This window comes from Perognathus longimembris, chromosome 3 (assembly GCF_023159225.1).
Source record: "Perognathus longimembris pacificus isolate PPM17 chromosome 3, ASM2315922v1, whole genome shotgun sequence".
Taxonomy (NCBI): domain Eukaryota; kingdom Metazoa; phylum Chordata; class Mammalia; order Rodentia; family Heteromyidae; genus Perognathus; species Perognathus longimembris.
Window position 1 is genome coordinate 10,785,554 of NC_063163.1, and position 26,042 is coordinate 10,811,595.

Consider the following 26,042-nt stretch of genomic DNA (forward strand, 5'->3'; position numbering starts at 1 on the left):
TTAAAGCAAAGCAAGGTCAAAATGACAATCAGCTCGAATCAGCTCATGGTTGTGCCTAGTTGATGCTTTCGGGGGCAAGGAGGCATGTGTTTTTCAAAGGAGATTTTTGTCTACTTTGACTCAGTCCTTTAATAAATCCAAAGAAATTGACGTAGCCATAGATAAGAGATTACAGGTAGGATGGATATTATCTGTCTCCATAGGAACCTTTGGCTTGGTTACATGGGTGGGCCTCTGGAATGGAAATGACATTTCGGGCCCCCTGACTGGCTCATCCTGCTCCTAAAAGGGTTTTGTTGGCCTCTTTCAAAATTGAGATAGTTCAAAAATCTCCCGTGTGTCTTTGTTCTTAATGTCATTAGCAAATCACCAGGAGGCCTGGGGTCTTCAGGTTTCTCATCGGATTGTGTGGCTAATTACCAGTAGCACCTCACTTCCTCCTAGACACACAGATTCACGTGGGGGATCCAGCCTCTTTTTCTCACAACTCTGCTGTTGAGTTAGATGGAAGCAATTGAGTTTCGATGTTTGTGGGGGTTTTTTTTTTGTTTTGTTTTGGGTACTGATCCTGAGGCTTGAACTCAGAGCCTGGGTGTTGTTCTTGAGCTTTTGTGCTTAAAGCTTGAGCCACAACTCCACTCCCAGACTAGGTGTTTAATTGGAGATAAAAAGTCTCATGGACTTTCCTGCCCAGGCTGGCTTTGAACTACAATCCGCAGATGTCAGCCTCCTGAGTTGCTAGGATTACAGGCATGAGCCACCGGCACCTGGCTTTAGAAAGGCGTGGGAATGTCCTTGTCAGGAAGACATCTTGGTGGTAGCTAGCAGGAGATGGATGCTGCAGGTCTCCAGCGACACCGCATGTCACCTCGTCTTCCTCCAGCCAGGAAGAACTTGGCAGGAGATAGTGACACACAGAGTGGAAATCAAAATCCAAAGCCGAGCCATCTTTGTGAATAGCCAGTTAAGCTTCCCACTTACCAGAATATTCAGACAAGGACTGCCAGGTTCATTTTTTCCCTTTCTCGCTCTCTACTAAAGATAGGCATGCTCAGACGTTTCTGGAGAATTAAAACTGAATAGCTGTAGAAATAAATAATATAATTACATTTACCCATGTGAACTTTTTAATCCAGAGCATGCATGCCTGATTATTTTTCCTGTAGGATAATGATAGTGCTGTTGGTTTTGTGAGTAAGAGTTCAGGAGTGTGGGCCATTGGGTTGGAACTGGTGTTTTCCAATGGAGTCAGAGGTCCAAGGATGGAGTGCAGGGGCCTGTTGGTGGCGTGACTCCTGTTGGAGTCTGTGTGGTCTGTGGAAGCCAGTCAGAAATCAGGAGTAGATTTAGTACTCCATTAATGAAGTGACTGAGATAGGGAAATTCTGATAAAACATGAACCTGGCTGGGCATTGGTGGCTCGTGCCTGTAAGTCTAGCTATTCAGGAAGCTGGGATCTGAGGATCGTGGTTGGAAGCCAATGTGGCCAAAGAAAGTCTGTGAAGTCTCTTATCTCCAGTTAACCAGCCAAATGTCAGAGGTGGAGGAGTGGCTCAAGTGGTAAAGCACCAGCCTTGAGAGAAATAGCCAAGTGGGAGCACCTTGGCCCTGGCCCTGAGTTTAAGCCCTAGCTAGCACTGGCACACACACACACACATACACACACACACACACACACACACACACACACACACACACACACACACACACACACTCCTTGCCCAAATAGAGCCTATTTGCCTAACTTTGTACCTTGGGATTCAACAATGATCTGTATTTGTGTGAGCCTTGATTTTTTTTTCCTTTGTTTTTATATTTTAGCTATTCGTATTCGTGCTCAGGTGTCAGAGTAACACAGCACATTTTCATAGTGTGTGTCATTTCCTGCTGTCCTGCATTGCCTGCATAGACACAGCTGAGGAGCAGCAGTGACTAAAGAGAGATGAGATTTTGACTGACCAGACTGTTCAGAAGGGCAGATGAGAAGTGAAAGATGTCTGGGAATCGATCTTAAGTTATAACTGCATGGTTGTTTTACTCACCTATAGTTTCTTCTATAGAGGTCAGTCAGAGAGTAGAAAATAGCTTGCCCAGCATTTCAATCTAATATTTCTCCAAGTCTTGAAGCTCCATGTCAGCCAGACTGAATGTCTTTTTGTTGTCTATATCTGTATGTCTTGGGGATGTGAGTTTCTCTTGTACACTCCTGTGTATGTGTGTCTGTGTTTGCACAGTTTGAGTTCACCCTCATACATTGTTTTTCCCCCCTTTAAAAATACCTTTCTTCCCCATTAATGATAGACAACTCTTTACTTTTCCATTTGACAATCACCGTAGTGGGCCAAGCACTCTGCTAAATATGGCCCATCTCCCTCAGCTCATTTGAACCTTGCTCAGAGCCAGTTAGCCAGTATTGATGGGGAGCTTCATACACCCCAGGCCTTGTTCTATTCTTAGAGCACAGAGCCATGGACAGGGGTGTGAGGGAGGTATTGGATTTCATGGTGATTGACATCTCACTATAGAAGACAGACAGTGAGAAAACAAACCAATAGAAATAAGCAACTTAAGCTGGGCAGCAGTGGTTCGCTTCTCTGAACCTAGCTACTCATCAGGCTTAGATTTAAAGGATCAAGGTTTGAGGCCAGGCAAATAACCAAAATAACCAGCAAAAGGCAGAGCTGGAGGTAAGGTTCAAGTAGAACATTAGCCTAGCAAGCTCAAGGTCCTGAATTCAAACCCTAGTACAACAGCTAAAAGAAAATGGAGAAGAAGAAATAAGCAACGTCCCCCATGAATTCAGGAGGTCCTGGAAATCACATAGACAAGGGTGGTCAGGGAGCAGGTGACATTGAATTTGAGCACTAAGAAGAAAATGATAATGCAAAGATGATCTGGGTCAGAGTAAGGAAAGGCTTGGTGCCAAGGACAATCAAGATTGACCATCAAATGGTCAGTGTCCTCATAATCACACTATAGTTGCTGGCAAAATCTAAGCAGATATGAATTGTATGTAGGTAAGAAGTTCTTCTAGTGTTGGTAATTCCAGGTCTGTGAGTGCCCAAGTCCCTGAGGCTGGACTGGCAGACCCAGAAACTTAACAGCTCCCAAACCTAAGAGTTGGGGACCCTTTGCTCCAGGTTTTAGAAGCCAGAGATTTCTGGCTGTAACTACTCAGGCTAGAAGCTTATATGTCCCCAACACTTGTTAGCTATTGAAACTCAGCTTCCAGAAGCAGTGGGCAATGGCAGCAGCAATAAGCAGCGCCTTCTGGTGTTACAGAGCTCAGGTGCTAGGACCCTCAGCCCTGAAGTGCAATTCATATTCCAAGACGTTGGCCCTTAAGGTTTGGACAGTTCTCTGTATGTTGTTGGGCAGCATGAGGTGGGGGGCAAGCAGAGGGAAAGTGAGTGAATATAGTCATAATACTCAGTGTACATGTGTGAAAATGGAACCAGGTAAATTGAGGGGGTAAGTAGGGTTGGGAGAGATGGGGAGAACAATGAAAGGCTTGACATTGATCAAAATGAATTGTACACATGATTGGATGCATTGGATTGAAACCCCCTTTGTACAACTACTTAAGGATACTAATACTACTAATAATAAATGATTTGACAGTTCTCCACATCTTTTCCAAGTACCAGGGTCCACAGTTTCTTGTGTTTTACCTTTTCTTAGCCTTCATTGTCTCTGTCAACTCTGCTCCCCATCATTTCTCTCCAGGCAACTCTGGAACTCTTTAGTGGTCTTTCATCACTGCTGCTGTTGTGTTCTTTACTACTAATGTTCTGCTGTCAGTCTGTTGGTCACTATCTGTGTTTTCAGCTTCACCTCTTCTACTTGTTAAGATCAAAAAAGTTAACAAGAGGGGCTGGGAATATGGCCTAGTGGCAAGAGTGCTTGCCTTGTATACATGAGGCCCTGGGTTCGATTCCTCAGCACCACATATACAGAAAATGGCCAGAAGGGGCACTGTGGCTCAAGTGGCAGAGTGCTATCCTTGAACAAAAAAGAAGCCAGGGACAGTGCTCAGGCCCTGAGTTCACGGCCTAGGACTGGCTAAAAAAAAAAAAAAAAAAAAAAGAAAAGAAAAGTTAGCAAGAAAAGATCATTTAAGAGAAACCTTTTATTTGGCCTAATGTTGCAATGTGGGAGAGGGTATCCTGGTACACAAAGTGAGTTGAACAGTCCTCAACTTCAGCCTGAAAGAGGGGGTATGGCAAGGAGGTTTTCACAGTCAAAACAGTCCTTTGTACAGATATGTGGACCAGTCCCGTCCTCTGCAGTTACACGTCCTCTGCAGTTACACGTCCTCTATCAGGCCACAGAGGAATGGAGTTCTCCTTTGGCTTGAATGGAGATGAAAGCAGAGTCATCTAGAGTTCACAAAGGCTTGCAATGGCAAAAGGCCTGCTCTGAGCTCTTTGAAACACTCATTACTGGAACGTGCCTTTAGAAGCCAGAGTTGTGCTTTGGTAGTCAGTCACTATGGGTGCCGTACAGCTTCCTCAAGGTGGCTGTTGCGTGTTTGCACATCTGGAACCATCACGAGGGCAGTCTGGCTTCTTGGATGATAGTCCTTTGCTCAAGGTAGCTGGGGCATTAGTGAAGGGTCTGACAGCTGTCTGGGTAGGAAGTCAAGTTGCTCTGGCCCACACTGTTATCCTCAATGGTGATTTCACAGTATGTTTCAGTACTCATTGTTTAACTCTTGCCCCATTGTCCCCAGAAGAGATGGTTCTGTCTAATCTGTCTCATAAAGACACAAGAGCCACAAAAGTTGCTTCTGTGGATGCTCTTGGCTCTCTGGTTTGAGGAAAACTGTATTTTCTAGCAGAATGTGTTTCTTCAAAGTTCCTGCTTTGTCCTGTTGGTTTAGCCCTTGTTAAGGAAGAGAAGAATCACTTTGGCATAAGAAAGGATGTTTCAAATGTAAGGTTTTGTTTTAAACTAGTTTCTTTTCAAGACGGGATTAAGACACACCTCAGACTGTTTAAGAAATAGCAGAAAGTGCCGGTGTATTTGAGATTACTTGTGTACTGCCAATCTCATTTCAAAGTAAATACGTTTGCCCTATTCAAACTAGCCAGCCACGAGCAGATTGTGAACTCCGGCTCAACCAATGGTAGCAGAGGGGCAGGTCCTGCTGTGTTAGTGATAAAATAGAAAGGCAGCATGCCTGCTCTGTGCTTGCTGGTCAGGTGTTTTGGCCGATGGCGCACCCTTCTGCAGAAGTAAATTTTGCCTTGCTGAGACAATTCTTTATTTTCGTGTCTATCATGATGACTCCAGTGGTTTTTGGAGAGCATATTTATTATACTGGGAAAACGCTATGGTTTCATAGCATGAGGGTTATGCATGTTGCAGTAAATGTAGTTGCAAGTGGTTGGTGGTACTGAACTCCCTATGTAAGTGAGGTTGAAAAGTACCATGTGCGGGGGTGGGAAGTTTCCAGGTGCAACTTCCAAGAGGACTTTCCTCCTAGCAAAACAATTGAAACTTCCATCCAGTTCTATCCTTAGCTGTCTCTGTCTTCCACAATGCCACATAACTCTATATCCGTACACTGATGAGAATGATAGCTACTTCCTAGGTGTTGTGAGCATAAAAAGATCTGTTTCTATGAGATCCTGTTTCCTTTTGTGTTTGTTTTAGAGGTGGGGAGGGGCCTCTCACTAGGTTGTTAGGCCTTGATCTGGGCTTGAGTGATCTTTCTGCTTCTTCTCAAGTAAATGCCGTTCTACTTAACTAAAAGTATATAAAATTAAAACAAAAAAAATGGTTCTATATGTAGAGCTTAGCACATGATTGACAAGACTTCTACTACTCAAACGTTTGGTGTATCATCCAGGCACCCAATGTGCACTAAGTAAAAGGTTGGTATTTTTTTTTTTAACTAATATATATTACTTGCGGGGTTTGGCATGAGGCCTCACTGTGTAACGCAGCCCCCTCAGGCTCCCAGGTGCTAGAATTTCAAGGCTGTGTCACCACACCTGACTTACATTTACATTAAGTAGGAGGAATAGTCTCACTGTGTTACATTGTGCTGCATTAAAGTAACTGTTAGATAACTAGACCCATGACTATTACACGAATTTGTCTCCTGGATATCACAGTTGTTATTCCCTAGAGACTTTAATGGCTGTTTTCTCATCCCAAATCGCGGTATCAGACCCTGTTGTTTCCAGAAGAGACCACTGGGCACTAAATATTTCTGTATTAATGTACTTCCTGTTCTGTTTGTGAAACTCTGTGGGTCCCCGGTGACATTGAATAAAGAGCCTTGGCTATTTGGAATTCTCCCTAGTGGCCGTCCTAACTTCCAAGAGGCCTTTCCTCCTAGCAAAACAATTGAAAATGGAGAGTACACTAGACAAATTGATTAACATTTTAATTTTTTTTTCTAAGTTGGGACAGCTTTGAGTATGCAAACTTGCACACACAGCCACCCTCAGCCCAACACTGTAATTTATTGAAGAGTACTGAATTGCAAAACCTTGCTGCCCCCAAACACTCCTCACCTCAAAAAAAAAAAAAAAATCAGCAGCTTGACTGAGCTTAAATAACTGACTTTTCATATCCTTTCATGGGACACAAAAGGCTAATCCTGAAGCTACTTGAACCACCAGCGCAGGCAGTCATGGGGACCACACTGAATGCCCCCCCCAAAAGAAAACCCCACATTGACTGCTTCTTTATGAAGTAAAAGTGCTGAGCAACAAAAAAAAGGGGGGGGGGTGGGGGAAGGAGGTATCTTCCATCATTTCTTCCTGGGGGAGGCCGGAGAAGAGTGAGAAAAGGCCCCTGCATCTGGATCTAGAGAACAAAGCCTGCCTAAGACTTGGGGACAATGCATTGGGTCACTGGCTTTTAGAAAAGCACAAGTGTGGAACCGCCTGGGCTTGTCTGGGTGCCACTGACCCTTGCATTTCATTGTGTGGACATGTCAGAGAAAGTGTGTGGAAAGCACCCTGGACAATGACTTTGTCATTTCGAGATTTCTACGGTTTGTTCACTCCTACCCACCCCCCCCTTCCCCGCCCCACCTCCAAATCCTTTCTCAGACAAAAGAGATTGTTAGCAAGGTGGCTTTGCCTTCATTCCAGAGATCTTCTGTCTTATGGGCTTCTTCAAAAGTAAACTCATCCATTCTAACCGAATCACAGTGTTTTACCGTGCGTTCAGAAAGTCAACCAAAGAGTTTGTAGTCAGTGCCTTTACGAGGAAGGGACTAGTCAGCGAACTCACCAGCCCTAGGGATGATGATTTGTGCCAGCTGCCAGGCTCAAGTGGGTTTGCTTATTGTAGACAGGGGAGTTGATGAGGATTACTGGAAACGACCTGGGTTTCCATGATGGATCGATGGGATTCGCACAGACCCACAAGACCCTCACCTCCGATTCCCTTGCCCTTTCCATGTGTGGAATGAAACACGAGCTGCCTGGTGGTTGTGGTTGGTTTTTTCCACTGAGACAGTCAGCACACTCAGGAAGCCTCGGTGTCGAAGCCAGTGTGGAAGGCAGTGTACCACCGGCGACCCTCCCAGCCTTCCGGCTGGCAACCACTCTCAACAATTTGTCCCAGCATGTGTGCTCGGATGATAATGGTTGTCGGTTAAAAAGAAGTTAATTAAGATGTGAAGAAAAAAATAGAGATGAAGGAAGTTGTTTTTATTGAGTCTGATGGCACTCTGCAGATCGTAGAACTTGACTTCCTGGCGTTGCTGGGTAGAATCCATGGCAGAACAGCAGTGGCCACTCTGTGTGTGTCGCCTCTGTGCCATCGAGTGTCCTTAGCAATGATGACATAGATGGTCGTTATACTAAGAAGAGGAACATGGCTAAGTGTTAACTGTGCGCTGTTGTTTCTCTCCTTCCTTCCTTCCTTCCTTCCTTCCTTCCTTCCTTCCTTCCTTCCTTCCTTCCTCCCTCCCTCCCTCCCTCCCTCCCTCCCTCCCTCCCTCCCTCCCTCCTTCCCTCCTTCCCTCCCTCACTCCCTCCCGGCCTCCCTCCCTCACTCCCTCCTTCTTTCTGGTGCTGGAGCTTGAACTCAGGGCCTCATGCTCTTCGTTTTTTCCACTTGAGTCACAGCAGACTTCTTCCTAGTTAATTGGAGATAAAAGTGCCACGTTGAAGTGCATTGTACGCATAAACCGTTTTGTTAAACTGCAAAAAAATTTAGTATGTAGCCTAAAATTAAGATGAGCAAGGAAAGGGATAGATTGGGGGGGGGTGTGAGAATGTTGAAAGTGGTGACATTGATCATGATTCCCTGCACTCATAAACTGTTTCAGCGAATGGCAACTCATTTGTACAAATAAAGATACTAAAAATATTCTTTAAAGCTTATTTTTTAATAAAAGGAATGCCGTGGACTCTTACCAGAAAGATAAAACCAAACAGCCTGGCTGGTTGTTTAGCCACGATCCTAAGATCTCAGCCTCCTGAGTAGCTAGGATTACAGGTGTGAGCCACTTGTGCCCAGCTCTCATATATGGTTCTTGGTTGCATCCATTTTTGTCTGTGTGTGTAATAACTTCTCCCAAGAAGGTCAGCAAGGCTTGGACTGGGGAACTCGTCTCCACTTTACTAAAATCCTCACTTGTTATCTTAGGGATACTCTGTGCCTTCTGTAGAACATGGTTTGTTACCATCGCTGCTGTGTTCTGGTTGTCTGCTAGTGTGCTTGTTTCTCTGAGCCCTGTTTCTGCTTTGTTGATTGTCTGTTCTGAAATTGTCATCCACACTCAGTCCCAAAGCAGATAGCCCGGTGAGAGGCCAGCACCTTGTGAGAGAAATGTCACCCATGCCTCAGGAGCCTTGTCCGTTCTGGGGCACACAGTGGATTGCTGGTAGTCATCACGTGTGCACCCCTTCCCTACTTTCAGTGATGCCAGAGCAGACCCCTCTTGTCACTGCAGTATGGATTTGTACTTGTCACAAACTTGTTTCAACATAGCAGGAGGATGGGAATGGAATTCTGGTGACATAATCTCTTCTTAATCCTCTCCATATTTTTTTTAATCAAGATGCGATCGCTACCTATAAGAAAACAGAAATCATTTTCTTTTCGTTTGTACGATGACTTTGAATAAATTGAGTCCATCTTTGTAACCCCACCCCCGGCCATTCAGTAAAGCGGTACTACAGGGTTGGTATAAAGGTAGTTGGCAAATGTGATTCAGGTCCATAGTCAGTTGGTTTCAGGAGTGAGGGAGGTTCTGCTAGGTGACCTGGCTGAGCCTGATTCCATTGGTCCCCCATGTCCTCAGAGCAGCCTGCTGTGTAAATTCTGGATCTGCTTCCTTACTTTCCCTCAAATCACATAAGCCCACTGCTTCCAGTGAGTCTTATAATATGTATTCTGCACAAGGACTTTGTGTGTGTGTGTGTGTGTGTGTGTGTGTGTGTGTGTGTGTGTGTGTGTAGTAGAACCCCACGGGTGCATTTCTCCTTCGTTTTCTGATAGAAAATGGAAAGAAGTTTTGAAGATTGGTATCATCTTTCTTTCTTGCATGCTTCATAGAATTCACCAAGTTGAATTCAGAGCCTTAAATGGACATAAAAATGGTTTAGATTTCCATTTCTTCTTACGTCCATTGTCAGCCACCATTTTTCAATAAAATTTTCCCTTGTATCAAAATTTTTCTAATCTGAGTATAGTAGATTTTAAATGCTGGTGTTACTTACAAAAATTCAAGATAATGCCAATTTCTCCTTTCATTTTCTTGCTCATTCTTGGTAAGAGTTTATTGAATTCATAGCTTTGAAAGAACCTAGCTTTGAGTTTCTTGATTTTTTTTTTCCTCTTTGAATGTTACTTTTCTATTTCATGCTAATATCTACTTAAAAAAATTTCTGTTCTTCTTAGACTTCAATATGTTGGTCTTTGTCTTTCTTCTTAAGGTAGACTTTTAGACCTTTGCGTTTTAGCCATTTTTTAAAAAGCTATAAATTTATCTCTAATGACAACATTAGTTGCAACTCTCAAAGTTTAATATAGTTAGGTTTTCTTTTTCAAAATATTATTTCATTGTAATTTCTTTAAACCATGTATTATTGTAGAAGTCTGTTAGATTTTTAAACATGTATTGATAATCTAAATACACTTAGGTTAAATATATTCTATATGACTTTTTTTCCCCTTGACATTAGTTTATACTTGCCTATGGCATAGTAGATATGTACTTGAAAATAATGTTCTTATTGGATATGCATTAGATCAGTTTGTAATTTAAGAAATGTATGTCTGTAATGATTTTTATTTGCTTATTGTATCACTTATTGAGATTGTACAGGTTAGAGTTTTCCACTGTGGCTATGGATTTGTCTATTTCTCCTGAGCTCAGTTGCTGTTTGCTTTAACATTTTGTTTTTAGGTTCATATAGGTGATTTGTTTATGTCATCTAGGCAATTTGATGCTTTTTCTTATAAAATGTTTTCCTATAGGAATCCTTCCTGCGTTTACAGAGAAAAGAACAGACAGCACTACTCTCCTTTTGTTCGGTGTTTGCACCTTCACCAATCTTTAACTTATTCCCTCCCTTCCTCCCTCCCTCTCTCCCTCCCTTTCTCTCCTCCCCTCCCTCGCTCCCTCCCTCCCTTCCCTTTCCTCTCTCTCTCCCCCTCCCTCCCTCCCTTCCCTTCCCTCTCTCTCTCCCCCTCCCTCCTTCCCTCCCTCCCTCCCCCCCCCCTTTCTCTCTCTGTTTTTGGTGTAGTACAGGGACTTGAACTCAGGGCCTGAGTGTTCTCACTTCACTTTTTGGCTCAAGGCTGGTGCTCTACCACTTGAACCACACCTTCATTTCTGACTGTTGCTGATTAATTGGAGACAAGGGTCTCTGGCTTTGAACTCGGATCCTCAGATCTCAGCTTCCTGAGGAGCTAGAATGATAAGTATGAACCACTAGTGCCTTGTGTGTGTATGTGTATGCATTTGTGCACACACATGCACACAAGTCCTGGGACTTGAACTTAAGGCTTGGGTGCTGTCCTTGAGCTTTTGTGCTCAAGGCTAGCTAGCGCTCTTCCACTTGAGCTGCAGCTGCACTTCCAGTAGTGTTTTGTTTGGTTGTGTTGCTAGTTAATTGGAGACAAGAGTCTCACAGACTTTCCTGCCCAGGCTGACTTTGAACAGCGATGCTCAGATCTCAGGCTCCTGATTATAGCAGATTACAGGCATGAGACACTGTCACCTGGCCTATCCTGTGTCTTTTAAAACTAGTAAATGTACAGACTTTAGTCTTGATACTTGTGTGAAGCATTACCTGAGGAAAGGTAGAAAGGAAGCTCTTAGTTTGAGAGTTTAGAGATGCCTAACACACAAAAGGAAGAGGCAGGGCACATTTCCCTAATGCCTTCTATTATCTTGGCAAACATACAAGGCGGGAGCCACTCTCCTCCGTTCAGTTTCCTGTGGCTCAGGATACAGTGCTCACTGAAGGATGACCCAAGTCCCAGGGCTGTTGTGGATGGGATCGGAAGATCAGATCAGATCTGATTAGCTAGACCAGAGCAACCAAAAGAGGAATGAATGGAGTGATTACCGCATCCAAGTTTAGAATGGCTCTGTTGCCGAGAACATTTGTTTATCTCCTCACATAAATAAAACACACCAACACTGTATGAAGTTAGGATTTAACAGAGGTAGCTTAAGCTAGATGAGGTCAATCAAAACATGTTAAGGGAGAAACTTCCTGAGGCAGGTCTTATATTATATGTTAGACCTGGGCATGAGGCAGGCAGGGTCCATAGCAAAATGTAAATTACACCTGCCAGCTTAATGATAACACTAACACTGTGTTTAGGCTTAGGGACTTCCATTGAAGGCCATCTGTATTTTTTCTTACTTATACTCATCAAAGGTCAATGAGTGTGATTGTTAGAAATTGCACTTTTATTTCTTAATAATCTTACAAATTTGTATAAACCTGTTCAAAATTGTAGTGAATCCGAAAGAAAACCAGTATCAGCCAGCAACACAATCTGTTATGACAGTCATTTCATTCAGAGGTAATTTTTTTTAATCTCATATGTTTCCAGAATAAATAGATAAAGAATCTCTTTGACACCCACATGAGTGAACAGCTTACTGATCAAAAACTAGACATCAATTTTTTCTCTCTCTAAATCAGAGGAAAATCTTGCTGTACTTGCTTGCCAAGAAGTGAATCCTGTTTTTGTTTATTGCTCTTAGGTCCTATCTCCTGCAGAATCAAGAATAGTTTAAGGCAATCTGGACGATTTACACTTATCACAATTTGGAACAGAGTTCTACAGAGTCTGACTGACAGCAGAATTAAAAGCTTTCCAGTTCCACTGTGCTGTTAGCAGTCTCGATCCTGATTTTATTTTTTAATACTGTAAACAAATAATAAAACTACTGTGTACTGATTAAGTAGCCTTATGAGTAAATGTACGTCTTCACTTTCTATTCATAATACAGGCATGGGACAGAGTTCAAATAAGGAATGGAGTAAGCCAAAATCAGATGGCTTGTTCATTAACATAAAATAAGAATACATTTTTACTGTTTGTGGGGAAACATTCTTTGGCACAGCTTTGTATGGACTAGCAGGAACAGAATCCCAGGGAATTAAGTAAATTGTAGATAGATATTTAGCTGGACTAGTGCCAAACAGGCTAACAAATGCTTATAATTCAAATCCTGCTTGTGAAAAGAATATGTTAAAAGTTTGTATTATTAGAATATACTAATTCCAGAACAGAGTCTTCCTGGGGAAGTCTTGTGGGGTTTACCGCATTCAAATACAGATCTTAAACATTTTACGTATTCAACCCATATTTTGTGTTCAGTTAAGCTTGGTTCTTTTCCTTTCCTAAATAAGTTTTGTTTTGGGGCTTAAAACTCATCTTCCTCAGGATTTTTTTTTTTTTTTGAACTTGAAGCATTTCATTTTTGTCAGTCCTGGGGTTTGAACTCAGGGTCTTGTGCTTGCTGGGCCAGTGGTCTTCTCCTTTACCAACATCTCCAACCTTATTTTGCTTTAGTTATTTTGAGGACAGGGTCTGGCGTTTTTGTTTGGGACTGACCTCAGACTGCACTAGCCCTTTTCCTAGTCACTTAATTCTGAGCCTCACTTTCCTCCTTCGGAAATGAAAATAACGCCTCCTACCCTAGTTCAGTGAGAGGATCAAGTTAAATCACATATATAAGCTACTGAAGAGGTCAGGCACAAAGCAAGCTGCAAAAAATGTTCTATTTTGGAGGAGAAGGCAGTTGTACCTTGAGTTGTCAACGAGATGTAGAAAATTTCTCCGGTACTTTAGAAACATTTTCCATAGGGACTGGCAGTAAAGCAGTACCTTTTTTTTTTTTTTTTTGAGTTATTTTTGTTTGACTTGGGCAATCATTTTAAACGAAATAATCAACGTGTTTCATAAGCATCATGTTTTTCCTTTGTCGCTTTTCCATGCTTTTCTGGCAACTTGTTGAAATGTAAGTTTGCTTTTTTGGAAGCAGCTGCTCACTAGACGGCATCGTTTCCATAGCTATAGTCTCTCCTCACATCCAAAAAGCAGGATGCTTATCTATACCAACAAGGCCAACTGGGACTAGACATAGTCTGAGTTCCTGGGATTCACTAGGGCACAGTCTAGCTTTTGTATTTCCATTGATACTGATATGCCAGTTGGTGATACAATGAAAAGGAAGTATCAGATTGACTTCTTTTGAAATATGGAAGTTGGCAAGTAGGTATTTGATTTTATGCTATTGATTCAGAGATCTACCACCTTCTCTTTGAGTGTTCCAGAATTGCTCAGCAATTGCAGATCAGTAATTCTTCACCTAGAAAGGGTGAAACAGAGAAAAGAAATATGAGATACAAAAAGAAGCATCTTCAACGGTGTTGAGTTGCCTCTGTGCCTGAATTCCCAACACCATTTTTTATTTAAACTATATCCCAGTGTTTCCTAAGACTCAGAGGAATGGAGTCTTACCCTTCTTATTTGATATTTAAAGAGAGCTGACTCTAAGTTTACCTAAAAGCTCTCAGTGCTGGCATCACACAATTACAGAATTTCCCTTCCGGGTCTACGTTGTTATTTTCTGAAGACTACAGACTTATTACATACCATGAAATCTCCACCCAAGTGAAAGTTTTCACCTAAGATTTGTCTGTCAGTGTTTTATGTGGACTTGGAAAAATTGAGTCGAATTTCTAAGTGGTGTTCCCAGTGGGATACAGAGCTCAGGGGCTTAGGGTTTGGATCAGTTGGTTTTCTAAGCCAAGATATTTCTTGTCATGCATACATCATCGTTTCTTGGCCTGGCCCAGGGGATAGAATATCAAATAGACTTGGAATCAACTCATACGTGTGGGTTTTGTGCGTGTGTATCAAGCTCCTTGGAATACCTGCGAGTGTAGAAGGAAGAGACAAGACTGGATTCAGTGAAGGCATGCATAATACATACTAGAACCTTGTTGTCGTGTGTTAGCTTTTTACTTAGCTATTTTCGTCCTTTGCTAGCTTCCATAAAGAGAATGAGACGGCTGACAGTAAAAGAACTGTGTATATATATATAATTTATATGACTAATATTTTTATTTTATTTGTTTGTATTATATATATGTATATATACATATATATATATATAATACCTGTACGTTAATAACAACTACTGACTGGCAGGGCACGGTTCAATTCTACTTTCAGTTTCAGCTTTCTAATCTCCTATATGGAGAAAGGAAAATTTCTTACCTCATAGAACTATTAAGTAAGACTAGTGTGGATTTTTGGTTTTTTTTTTTGCCAGACTCAGGGCCTGAGCACACTGTCCCTGGCTTCTTTTTTGCTCAAGGCCAGCACTCTGCCACTTGAGCCGCCGTGTCACTTCCGGCCTTTTCTGTTTATGTGGTGCTGAGGAATCGAACCCAGGGCTTTGTGCACGCTAGGCAAGCACTCTACTGCTAAGCTACATCCCCACAAACACCACCCCCATTACAGTCCGTTTGCGAGAATTGTGCATGAGCAGGCGTGTCTTGTTTTTGCTATTGCAGACATTGCTCCTTGTGATCAGCGTGGTAGCTGTGGCCATGGCCGTGATTCCCTGGATTGCGATACCCTTACTCCCCCTCGCCATCGTTTTCCTGGTACTCCGGAGATACTTCTTAGAAACATCAAGGGATGTCAAACGCCTGGAATCTACAAGTGAGTGTTGAGAGGCAACAGGGGTGGGGCAGTCTTGACTGAGTTTCCATTTGTGTCATTATTAAAGAAATACCCTGAAATTCTGGAGACTCACCTTCCAGGATTTCTTGTCTCCTTTATAGTAGGTCATTAAATACAGGGTTATGGTCAGTCCTGGTCAGTGTGACCTTAACTGGTGGCCTACCAGGGGCAACGTTTTAGTTGAACTCAAGGAATGAATGAAGGTTGTGTGGAATAATTCCGGTGGAAGTGAGGGGCCTTTCTTAAATCCTTACATACATAGTGCAGACGCAGACATGCCATTGTGATGTAAGAAATACTCATCATAGGTTTGGAAATAAATTTGAAGGGAAGTACTTTTCTTTCTCTGAAAGTACCAGTAGTAACAATAACAACAACAACAAGAACAGGAAAAGGTTTTAGAGACAGGAAAAGAGTGGATGTCAGAAGTAATGCATGTGAAAATTTTATTTTTCACTTATTATTGCTACTAGGTAGCAGTTGTTAAATGTTCTCAAAATCTAAGCATTGTTTTCAGTTGTTTTTTTGTTTTTGTTTTTGTTTTTTTTTGTCTGTGGTACTTGGCCTAACACCACACTGAGTTTTCCTCTAATATAAATGGTTGTTGTGTTCATAATCCCCTTTGGAGACCACAAGAGTGAGACCAATTTAGAATTCATTGAATCTGTTCCTCTATTCAACTTCCTGGTTAAGGGATAATAGGGAATATGCCTTATGATAAATCAGTCTTCTACAGATCATCAAAGTGAATGGAAATAATCACGAGCTCATCTTGTTGTGAATGCACACAAATATATTCTATTATTATTAAGATGAAAAGCCATAAGGATAGTAGAATTTTTTTTGGGGGGGGGTTGTTTGTTTTTTTTGCCAGTCCTGGGGTTTGAACTCAGCCTGGGTGCTGTCCCTGAGTTTGCTTTGCTCAAGGCTATAGCACTCTACCATTGTGCCACAGCGCCACTTCTGGCCTTTTCTGTTTATGTGGTACTGAGGAATTGAACCCAGGGCTTCGTGCATGCTAGGCAGGCTCTCTACCACTAGAGCAGCAGGAGGTCAGGATTTCCCTGAGTTCCTTCTGTTGTTGTTCCAAAATCCTAGCCAGACTCCTTTCCTGTCTTCGTTCTCCTGTTTCTCTCTTATTATAAACCTTTTCTGCCACTGCTACTAGATCCCTAATAGATTTTTCCCCAAGCCTGTCTAGAGCCTGCAATTTCCGCTTTATGTCCGGTGCGGCTTGATTTACATAGGCAAACAATCATCTGAGCAGATTCCTGGGTCTCAAGATCATATGGGGTGTATTGACTAAAGGCTTCCATAAGACGCTCAAGGTATGCTGCCATACCCCTAGATAACCACATCTGGATTATGGGTTTGTGCCATATATAGCTGTTCCACTGTTTTGGTGGTTGTTGTTTGTTTATTTTTTGAGGCCATTGATTCAGGCACCAACTAAGAGAAGGATGCCTGGTCACCAGGCAAAATGCATGAACCCGCTTCATCCTTGTGTTTTGATGAATTACTGAGCCCCAAAGTTAGGTTCCAAGGGTACTGTCTAGCCGCCTCTGAAACCATGTATTGACGATTAAGCAGCCTTGATCATATTTTTTAATTGAGTGTAGCAATGTTATAGAGAATACATTAAAACAGAAGTGGTTGCAGTTCTCTAATCATCTCTCTTCATTTGGTATTCCTGGGTTTGTGAAATTAGGTCCACATTTAAGATCTTCTGTGATCCCTTAGCAATGTCTGCCACCGGGATAGCTAGCAGAACATTTACCTGTGTCACATATTTGTAGATCATAGATCCTTGAGTCTGCTATGCCACATTCCCAGGGATATTGTTCAACTTGAGGTCCTTAGTAAGAAATACAGTAATGGAGAAGCCTATTGGATATTAGTTAAGTAAGATTTGGGAGTTTTCTAACCATAGGCCCCAAAGCCTAGAGAAAAATACATGTAGTGATACATGAGAATCCTCCTCCCAGATTATTCTTCCTGAGACACTGTGGCTCAAATTAAAAGCCTTGTAAATAAAACAGAGTTGGGTCTGGCACCCAACTCCACTGCTTGGATTAGCTTATTTAATTAGGTGGCATTCTCAATGTCTTAGGTCTGTTCTCCCTTTGTTAAGATTATAATAGGAACTGCTTTGTGGTGTTCTCACACAAGAAAGGCCAGAGACAATACAAGGTGCTTGCTAGCCTCTACCAAAGGCATGGGAACCTTCTATACCATGGCATTGAAAAGGTATTAATAGCCAGTCATCTCTTATAGCATTAATAATAACCAGAATAGCGTACACAGAACAGGATTCTGACTTCTAAGTAGTGTTTGTTTGTTTGTTTTTCTTTGTAGTACTAGAACTTGAGCTCGGAGCCTTGCACGTCTTAGGCATTCTACCACTTGAACCACACCTTCAGTCCTTTTTGCTTTTACTACTTTTCAAGTAGGGGCTCAGGTTTTTGTCGGCACCAGCCTAGACTGCAGTCTTCCTACCTGTGCTCCCCATGGAGCTGGGATGGCAGATGCATTATAATAGGGTTTGGATGACTTGTTGTTAGACTGGCTGGCCTCTAACTGACATCCTCCCAACCTCTACTTCCCAAGAAGATGAGATTATAAGGCACGAGTCACTGTACCAGCTGTGAAATGGTTCTGTGTCTTCTTCCTTGTGTACCCCGGCACCCTATAAACACAGACAGTGCCGGCGTTCATGGTGACCATATCCATATTGGACCACACGGTCACAGGCCGTTGCTAGGCATACCGTTTTTATTAAACATATGCAGCCACTGGAAGACGGACTCCCTTTATTTACCTTCCCTAGACACTCCATGTCATACCAACAGGTATCTAGAGGATACCTGTCCATCTAGAGGATGGACAGGGGACAAGTGATCCATTGCTGTTTCGTCCGCACAGAGCACCCAAGTGGTTCATCTAGGCAGTGTTGAGGGCAGCGTGCTGGCTCACAGGCTCCTGACACACTCCAGCCGCAGTGCAGCCTGGTTCATGGAGCACAGTGAGACTGTCAGCAGGCAGCCCAACCCATGCATGCGTCATTCTTGGGGCTTGAACTCAGCGCCTCCTGAACCAAGTGGTAGATGACCAGCCTTGAGTGAAAAAAGTGACAGGACGGAGCCCAGGCTCTGAGTTCAAGCCCTAGTTAACAGCACTGAAAAAAAATAAAATTAGTTGAGAAAACCACTAAGGCCTCGATCAGATTCTGGAAACGCAGGTGCAGATGGCACGAGGACAGCTCTCCAGCGGGGTGGTTATGTGGACATCCTTAGCCTCCCAGAACGCAGGTCAAGGCTAGCCAAAAAAACCATCGTGGCTGGGAAGGGCCTTCGGCAGAAGCGCCATGTGACACCCAGGTGTGTGGTGGCTGCGATGGGGCTTTTCTTGCCCCAGTAGGCAGAAGAAGATTTCCCAAGTTGCAAGGAAGTAACACACTGTCCCATCAGCTCGCTGGTGAAGCATCTGTCCCGTGCAAATGCTATTCTAATTAGCCGGAAACAGTGACCATAACCCAGCCCATAATGTAAGAGGTGACAGATACATCAGTAACTCATTCTGTGTGGTGAGTCCTTTAGCAACATTTTTATTTTCAGTGCTACTGGCTAAAACAAAACAAAACAAAAAAAAAACACGATTCACTGAAAAATAATTTCTGCTTCAAATCGATGTCTGGAAAGAACGTGGAGGAAAGACGTTGCGCTCGCCAAGTGAAGCATTCGATGTGAATTTGGTCAGCCGTGGGTTATACAGAGCCATTGGCTAGCTGTCCTTCGGGTGCAGCGTGGTTTGAGCAGGGGCCCCCCGCGGGAATTTTTCCTGGCTGGGGACTGGAAGGTCCTGTGGGGCACTGTGTGTGTTGTGTGGCAGAGGCCTAAGGAGCCCAGGAGGGAGCTGGGCCCCCTGTGCCCGCCTCGCTGAGCTTCCTCTGTGTCTTGCCTCCCGTTTTTGCAGCGCGAAGTCCGGTGTTTTCCCACCTGTCCTCATCCCTCCAGGGGCTCTGGACCATCCGGGCTTACAAAGCGGAAGAGAGGTGCCAGGAGCTGTTTGACGCCCACCAGGACTTGCACTCAGGTCTGTACACGGTTCCATTGGCTGGGGTCCGTTGCTTCCTCAGGCTTGACCCCCCCCCCCCCCTGCCTAGGAGATCTTGTCCACCATCTGCACCTCTGCCTGCCCCTGGATGTAGACTCCTCTCAGAATCCCTGTGCCATGTCCTGCTTCCATTCCAGTTGGATGGCATGGTCCTTCCATTCCTTGCCCCGTGGCTCTGTCTCTTTAGGATAGGAGTTGACCAGCTTAAAAAAAAAAACAAAAACTTGCAAACACTAGCCTGAACAAATGTCTCAGGCTCATAATTGTCCCTGTTGCAACTTCTTACCTTGGTTGCTACAGCATGAAAAAAAAAAAGCAGTGGTTGTGTTCCAATAAAACTTTATTTATAAAAACTGAGATTCGGGGTCACACGGTGACCAAAGAAATCAATTTCTTGATGATCAGATTTGCTGCTACTGTGTATGTATTTACCTTTGTATGAGTAAAGGTGGTTTTTATCCCCACTTAGAAATTTTGGAATTTTCTCTGAATCTATAAAATCCTGACCCATCTGTTCAGTCTTTATTTTGATGGCTGGATGATGCTTTAAAAAAAAAAAAAAAGCAACAACAACTGTGAGGCCCTTTGAGTATTCTGGTTATTTACAACCAGGCTGTAAGAATATCCTGTGTGTGCAGTGCTAAAAATGGAAGGAAGATGCTAGAAATGAATGGAATGCTGCACTATTCACTACAGGAGAACTGGAAACAGTTAACCCTATGAACCGGTGGGAACTTGACATTGCAATACATTTTCATGTTCTTTTCCATAATTATATCTCCATTATGTTACCTCTGAGTCGTGGTTTTCTTTTCTCTCTCCTTCCTTCCTTCCTTCCTTCCTTCCTTCCTTCCTTCCTTCCTTCCTTCCTTCCTTCCTTCCTTCTTTCCTTCTTTCCTTCTTTCCTCCCTCCCTCCCTCCCTCCCTCCCTCCCTCCCTCCCTCCCTCCCTCCCTCCCTCCTTCTTTCTCTTTCCCTCTCCTTCATTCCCCTCTCCTTACCCCTCTTCCTTCCTCACCCTTCCTCTCTCCTTCTCCCTCTCCTCCTTCTTTCTTCTCTTACCCCTTGCTTGCCTTTCTCCTTCCCTTTCTTTTCTCTGTGATAGTACCAGGACTTGAACTCAGGGCTCCATCCAGGCTTGCTTGCTCATGACTGGGATCCTACCACTTGAGCCACACATCCTGCCCAGCTTTTTTACTGGTTAAGTGGAAATGAAGTCTTTCCAATTTTTCTACCCAGGTTGGCTTCAAACCACAATCCTCCAGGTGTCAGCCTCCTGAGTAGTTAGAATTACAGGCCTGTGCCGCTCGTGTCTAGTTTATGCTACATTTTTTATTGCACCTTCCATAAAGTAAAGTGTTTTTTGGATATGGATCATATCTTGCCTTGCACTGCCTAGCTTTCTGGAACCTTCGAGTTTTTCGTGTACGAACTTGTCATCCTGCTCTGCCTGAACATCTTAATGCCTTTCAAGTTCACTGCAGTTACTCTGGCTTTGTACTGATTTGTCGTGCTTGTTGTGGTTCACGAATCCAGAGGCTTGGTTCTTGTTTCTGACGACGTCGCGATGGTTTGCCGTGCGTCTGGACGCCATCTGTGCCATCTTTGTCATTGTTGTTGCCTTTGGGTCCCTGATTCTGGCAAAAAGTAAGTGCAGATGTGAATAACTATTTATGGCACGATTACAATGTATAGCTGTGTTTACAGTTATTAAATTAAACTCCTGCCACCTTGTCTAACGGCATATACGGTGTGGTTCTAATGAATTGTGTTAAAGTGTTTACAGCGTGTCAGGATGGGCCGGCTTGTGCCCATTGAGGGGAGTCACTGAGTCTTCCTGGTTTCCTTTTATCTTTCTTTTTTTTGGTGGGCTGCCAATGACATTGTGAACATTTCTGCCCTGGTAGTTGGGAGGAAAGGACCCAAGTTTTCCAGTAAGCATTTTATATCACTTCCAGGTCAGAGTTTGAGCTTTGGAATTACTTGGGTTGTTGGTGTCATTGTCTGTACACTAGGTTGAGAAAGTCTTAGCAGGAAAGAACATTGTCATCACAGGTAGATGGGTCCGCATCACCAGGTATTGGCATGGGTGGTCTGAATTGGCTGTGCCTAACTCGTCCATAATATCACCAGCAAGTTATAGTATTTCCACCATAAAACAATGAGGATAGTAGTTTACTTTCACAAACAAGCATTGTGTCCCAGAACCCATTCTCTTTCATTTTCAATGACTTCCTGTGATGGCATTGAATGTAGGTGAGATTGCATAGGATATTTTGAAACCCTAGTGGTGACTAGCTGAATAAAGACATTAGCTTTCGCCTATAAAATGCTGTTTTTTTTTTTTTTTCTAAAATATGTTGAGCCTGTTGGGATGAATGAACTCATTTTAATAATCTTTCTGAATTCATGGGGGTTTGAAATTTTTTTATCATCGTCTCAACAGGTAGTGGAAATCCCTGTTACTGTCTTACACAACTCATTGGGTGGGTCTTTGTGATGAAGTGGCTGAAGGAGCCAGGTCCTACAAAATGACCTTGACTTTATTCCCTCCTTCCCCTTCCTGTAGCTCTAGATGCTGGGCAGGTTGGTTTGGCCTTGTCCTACGCCCTCACGCTCATGGGAATGTTCCAGTGGTCTGTGAGACAAAGCGCCGAGGTGGAGAATCTGGTAATGTTTATCTCAGCGTTCGTGGCTTTTCAAGTGCCTTGCCATTAAATGGCATAAAAGCAATTCTTATGTAAAATATTAAAACTGTTATTTTTACATCGTAGCTCATGGAGTTGGGGTCTTTTTTTCTTTCTCAGATTCCCTCCTCCATCTGTTTAAAGTTAATGTAAAATGAAATATATACATCTTTTTCTCAGTCTCATGTATGCTATGTCAGCAGGTTTTATATTCATCACAAGCTGTCTTCAAATGTAATAAATGTCTCTGTAGGAGGGAAGTTCTGAAATCCTAGAGAGGGTATAAGCTAATTTCTTAGAGGCCTGTTTATTTTTGTTTCTTAATGGATAATTCCTCGTTCATGGCAAAAGAGGAATCCGGTATTTTGAGATTGTTTGTTTAATTAATAGATCTCCCACCCCCCCACCCCTAACTCTGCCCCACCCAGCTTTAGGGTTTCTTTTCCCACGTGATGAGCTGAAGATGGGAAACTGTGGGTTAGGCTGCTTTTCTTTCCTGGGAGGGCAAGTCCCTTCCTGTATATTCTGTCAAAGCTATCAGGTTTGGTTGCTTGGGAGGGTGTAAGCAATATGTAAATTACTTCCTCTTTTAAGTACTTACACCTCCAAAAGGAGATAAACGATGAACATGGAAATATTTCCCTCTCTCCCTTCTCATAGTATTGCAATGAGGTTTAATGACTCTTGAACTGAGCCGTAGCAGGTGGCCTTTCTATAGGAAGAGTATTGATTGGAGGTCAGAAGTTGTTTTTTTTTTAAACAAAATCTTCTTGCTTTTCATTTAGTATTATAAAGTGAAGAAAGTCACCTTAAGTTGGTGTATTTCTGTGATCACGAACAACCTTACTTACCATTGAGAGGGATCCCCTTCAGTCTTTGTGTGTGTGAAGCTCTTAGCTACCCTTGCTCAGCTGTGTAATAAGGCTGTAAATGAAGACCAGAGAGTCGTAAGCAAGGCCCTCGGGGCCTGACCCGTGTGGATGCCATGTTTCTTTCAGATGATCTCCGTGGAGAGGGTGATTGAATATACAGACCTAGAAAAAGAAGCACCTTGGGAATACCAGAAACGCCCACCCCCAAACTGGCCCCACGAAGGAGTGATTGTCTTTGATAATGTGAACTTCACCTACAGCTTGGATGGGCCTCTGGTACTGAAGCATCTGACAGCACTCATTAAGTCCAGGGAAAAGGTTTGTTGAATGCTTCTTGCCTCTCTAGAGTTCTACCAGAGACTGAGCGCCAACTCTGCCTGTTGGCTTTCTGGCGGGCCTATCAAGGAAACTAGTCCTCTGTCTGGGCAAAGTAGATCAATGGTGATAGAAGTTAAGTCTTCTTTGGAAGTTAGACCATGGAATTTAGTAACCAACATTTTTCAAGGTGTCTTCGTGAGTCCTGGGAACCAGAGCTGGCATTTCACCTCACTTGGGATACAGTATTTGATACCTGTAATTACTCACAATTTCATCTCGAAAGTCAACCCTGGCTTCCTGCCGCTAAGGTTCCCATATCTGCTTTGTGTCACTTTTATTCCCTCTCTCTTGCCTCGGTGTCCCATCCTGTCCTTCCTACTTTGTGTGTTGTCCCTTGTCCCTTTCCTTAGTCTTTCTTGCCTTTCTCTCTTCTGTAGACTTGCTTTCTGAAACACAGATCAGACGGTGCTGTGCTCCGCAGGCTTCTGGTTTGGAAAGCTGCTGTGGACCGGCAGGGCCCCAGGCCTGCTGTGGTAGAGCCTCATAGCCAGGTCTCCCCTACTAGGGAAAAGCCCAGAAGCCACAACACCGCCAGAGCTCAGAAACCGGAGCACCATGCTGGAAACAGCACAGGTCCCAAAGATGCTCTTCTAGGTAATGAAAGAAAATCCAGGGAGGCTCAGGAGATTGTGAACAGCTGGTTTTAAGGACCTGTTTCTACCAGTGCCTGCACCCATATTCGAGCTTCTCTTCACTCATTGCCTGGCGCCCTGGGCTGGAAGGGACTAAACTAGTACACCTAGAAAGTAGAAATTTCTTCTCCTCCAGCCCTGACACCCCTCATGAGCACCCCTGCACTCAAATTGTTCCTCTTGCTCCCAAAGCACCTGTCCTTTCCATTCCCACTGTACACCTGCTGCCTTGGGTCTCAGATGCCCCTTTCTCCTACTGTCTGGTCTTAGTAAGATTCAGTTAAAGTATCTGTGCCTGTGTGAAAGCTCCTCTTCCACATAGTCATCTCTGATGCTTTATGGCAGCATTTTTGATATGCTCTGTTCATACCAGCAGTATTCACACCACCAGAACAGTCCTTCAGGTGAGGAATGGATGGGCAAAATGTGATGTGTTTTTGATTTGCATGTTTGCACAGCAACATAGATGGGCCTTGAAGGCATCGGGCTGATCAGGCTGACCAGAAAGCAAAACACAAGGACAGTACAGTGTGATCTGCTAAGATGCAGTGCCTAGAGTAGTCTAAGTCATGGAAACACAAAATTGAATGGGGGGGAAGCCAAGGGTGGAGAGTTGTTTAATGGGTACAGATTTCCAGTTCTGTTGGATGTAAAGAGGTCTGGAAATGGATGGTGTAAAGGTTTCCTAGCAGTGTGATGCAATTCATGCCACTGACATGTTCACTTGGAAATGATGACCATGAAGTGAAGCCAGGTGTACCCATGGCTCATGTCTGTAATCCTAGTTGCTCTGGAGGCTGAGATCTAAGGATCACAGTTCAAAGCCAGCCAGAACAGGAAAACCCATAAGATTCTTATCTTCAACTCACCATCTTTTGGTGGAGCTGTGGTTCAAATGGTAGAAAACCAGCCTCGAGCAACAACACTAAGGGACAGTGCCTAAGCCCTGAATTCAAACCCCAGTACCAACACAGACACAGACAGACAGACACATACACACACACACACACACACACACACACACACACACACACGATTACAGGGATAAATTTTGCAATCTTTTTTACCACAACTTAAAAATAGAATATCATGGCATTGTTCTAAAGACAGCAGCGACTGTGAGTGAATAATATGCAGGTGGGAAGAAACCTGCCACACAGTATACTCAAGAAAACTCTGAACAACCCATTTCTAAATGGAAGTAGTAAACACTTGTCCTATTTGTTTGTTTTGGTGGTACTGGGGATTGAATATAGGATCATGCACATGCTAGACAAGCTCTTTACCACAGAAATGCACCCATTCCCTCTGGTATTAGATGCCTTATAAGAAAATCAGTCTTTATTGTCTTTAAGAAATTACATAAAGGGTGCTGTGTGCTGGTGGTTCATGCCTGTGATCCTAGCTACTCAGGAGGCTGAGATCTGAAAGCCAGCCTGACCAGAAAAGTCAGTGAGACTCTTAGCTCCAAGTAACCACCAGGAAACCAGAAGGGGTGCTGTGGCTTAAGTGGTAGAGTGCTAGCCTTGAGCTGAAGAGCTCAGGGAAAGCGCGCAGGCCCAGAGTTCAAGCCCCATGACCAAAATAAATAACCATGACCAAAATATATGAACAAATACAAGATAATTATATGCAGAAGCCAGATCTAAAGTATACCAGGACATGATAAGTTGACTGACCAAGAAAAAAATATATATGAACTTACATAAAGAGGTTTCAATTCAACCTATCATGAGTATAATGCATCTGCTCTTTTTAACTTTTTCCACCATGGATCCATTGAATAGCCTAATCCATGATTAAGGAGTGATATGCTTGTGACACGAAAGAGGAAGTAGACAACATGGTGCCCAAAAGGTATATATAGAGAGAGCAACTTTAGTAAGTCACTTGGCAAAGCAAGTCCCTAATTGTTTCCATGGCACCCTTGTAAGTCTGAAGATGATAATCATGACTGTGTGGGCCAAAAGGTGAGCTTTCCCTGGAAAGAAAGCCAGGTCTCCACTTGGTTCCTGACAGCACTATAGGATGGTGACTGCTTGCAGACAATGTGTTTATCAGATCTGACGTTTGTAAATATAATTCTGTCACACACATCTTCCACTCCCCTCAAACCCGCAACATGGGAATTATCGAAGAAACTCCGGTGTGTAGCTTAGA

At 43.3% G+C, this 26,042-nt stretch overlaps 1 protein-coding gene across 1 annotated transcript in view; it reads left to right on the forward strand.

Moving 5' to 3' along the window:
• The window catches only part of Abcc4 (ATP binding cassette subfamily C member 4), a 203,452-nt gene that overhangs the window by 133,042 nt on the left and 44,368 nt on the right, over nt 1–26,042 (forward strand). Inside the window, exons 21-25 of the mRNA XM_048341177.1 lie at nt 15,030–15,180; nt 19,174–19,293; nt 20,850–20,960; nt 21,883–21,983; nt 22,999–23,190. Of these exons, the coding sequence (XP_048197134.1) occupies nt 15,030–15,180; nt 19,174–19,293; nt 20,850–20,960; nt 21,883–21,983; nt 22,999–23,190 (675 nt within the window). The remainder of the gene's footprint in view (nt 1–15,029; nt 15,181–19,173; nt 19,294–20,849; nt 20,961–21,882; nt 21,984–22,998; nt 23,191–26,042) is intronic.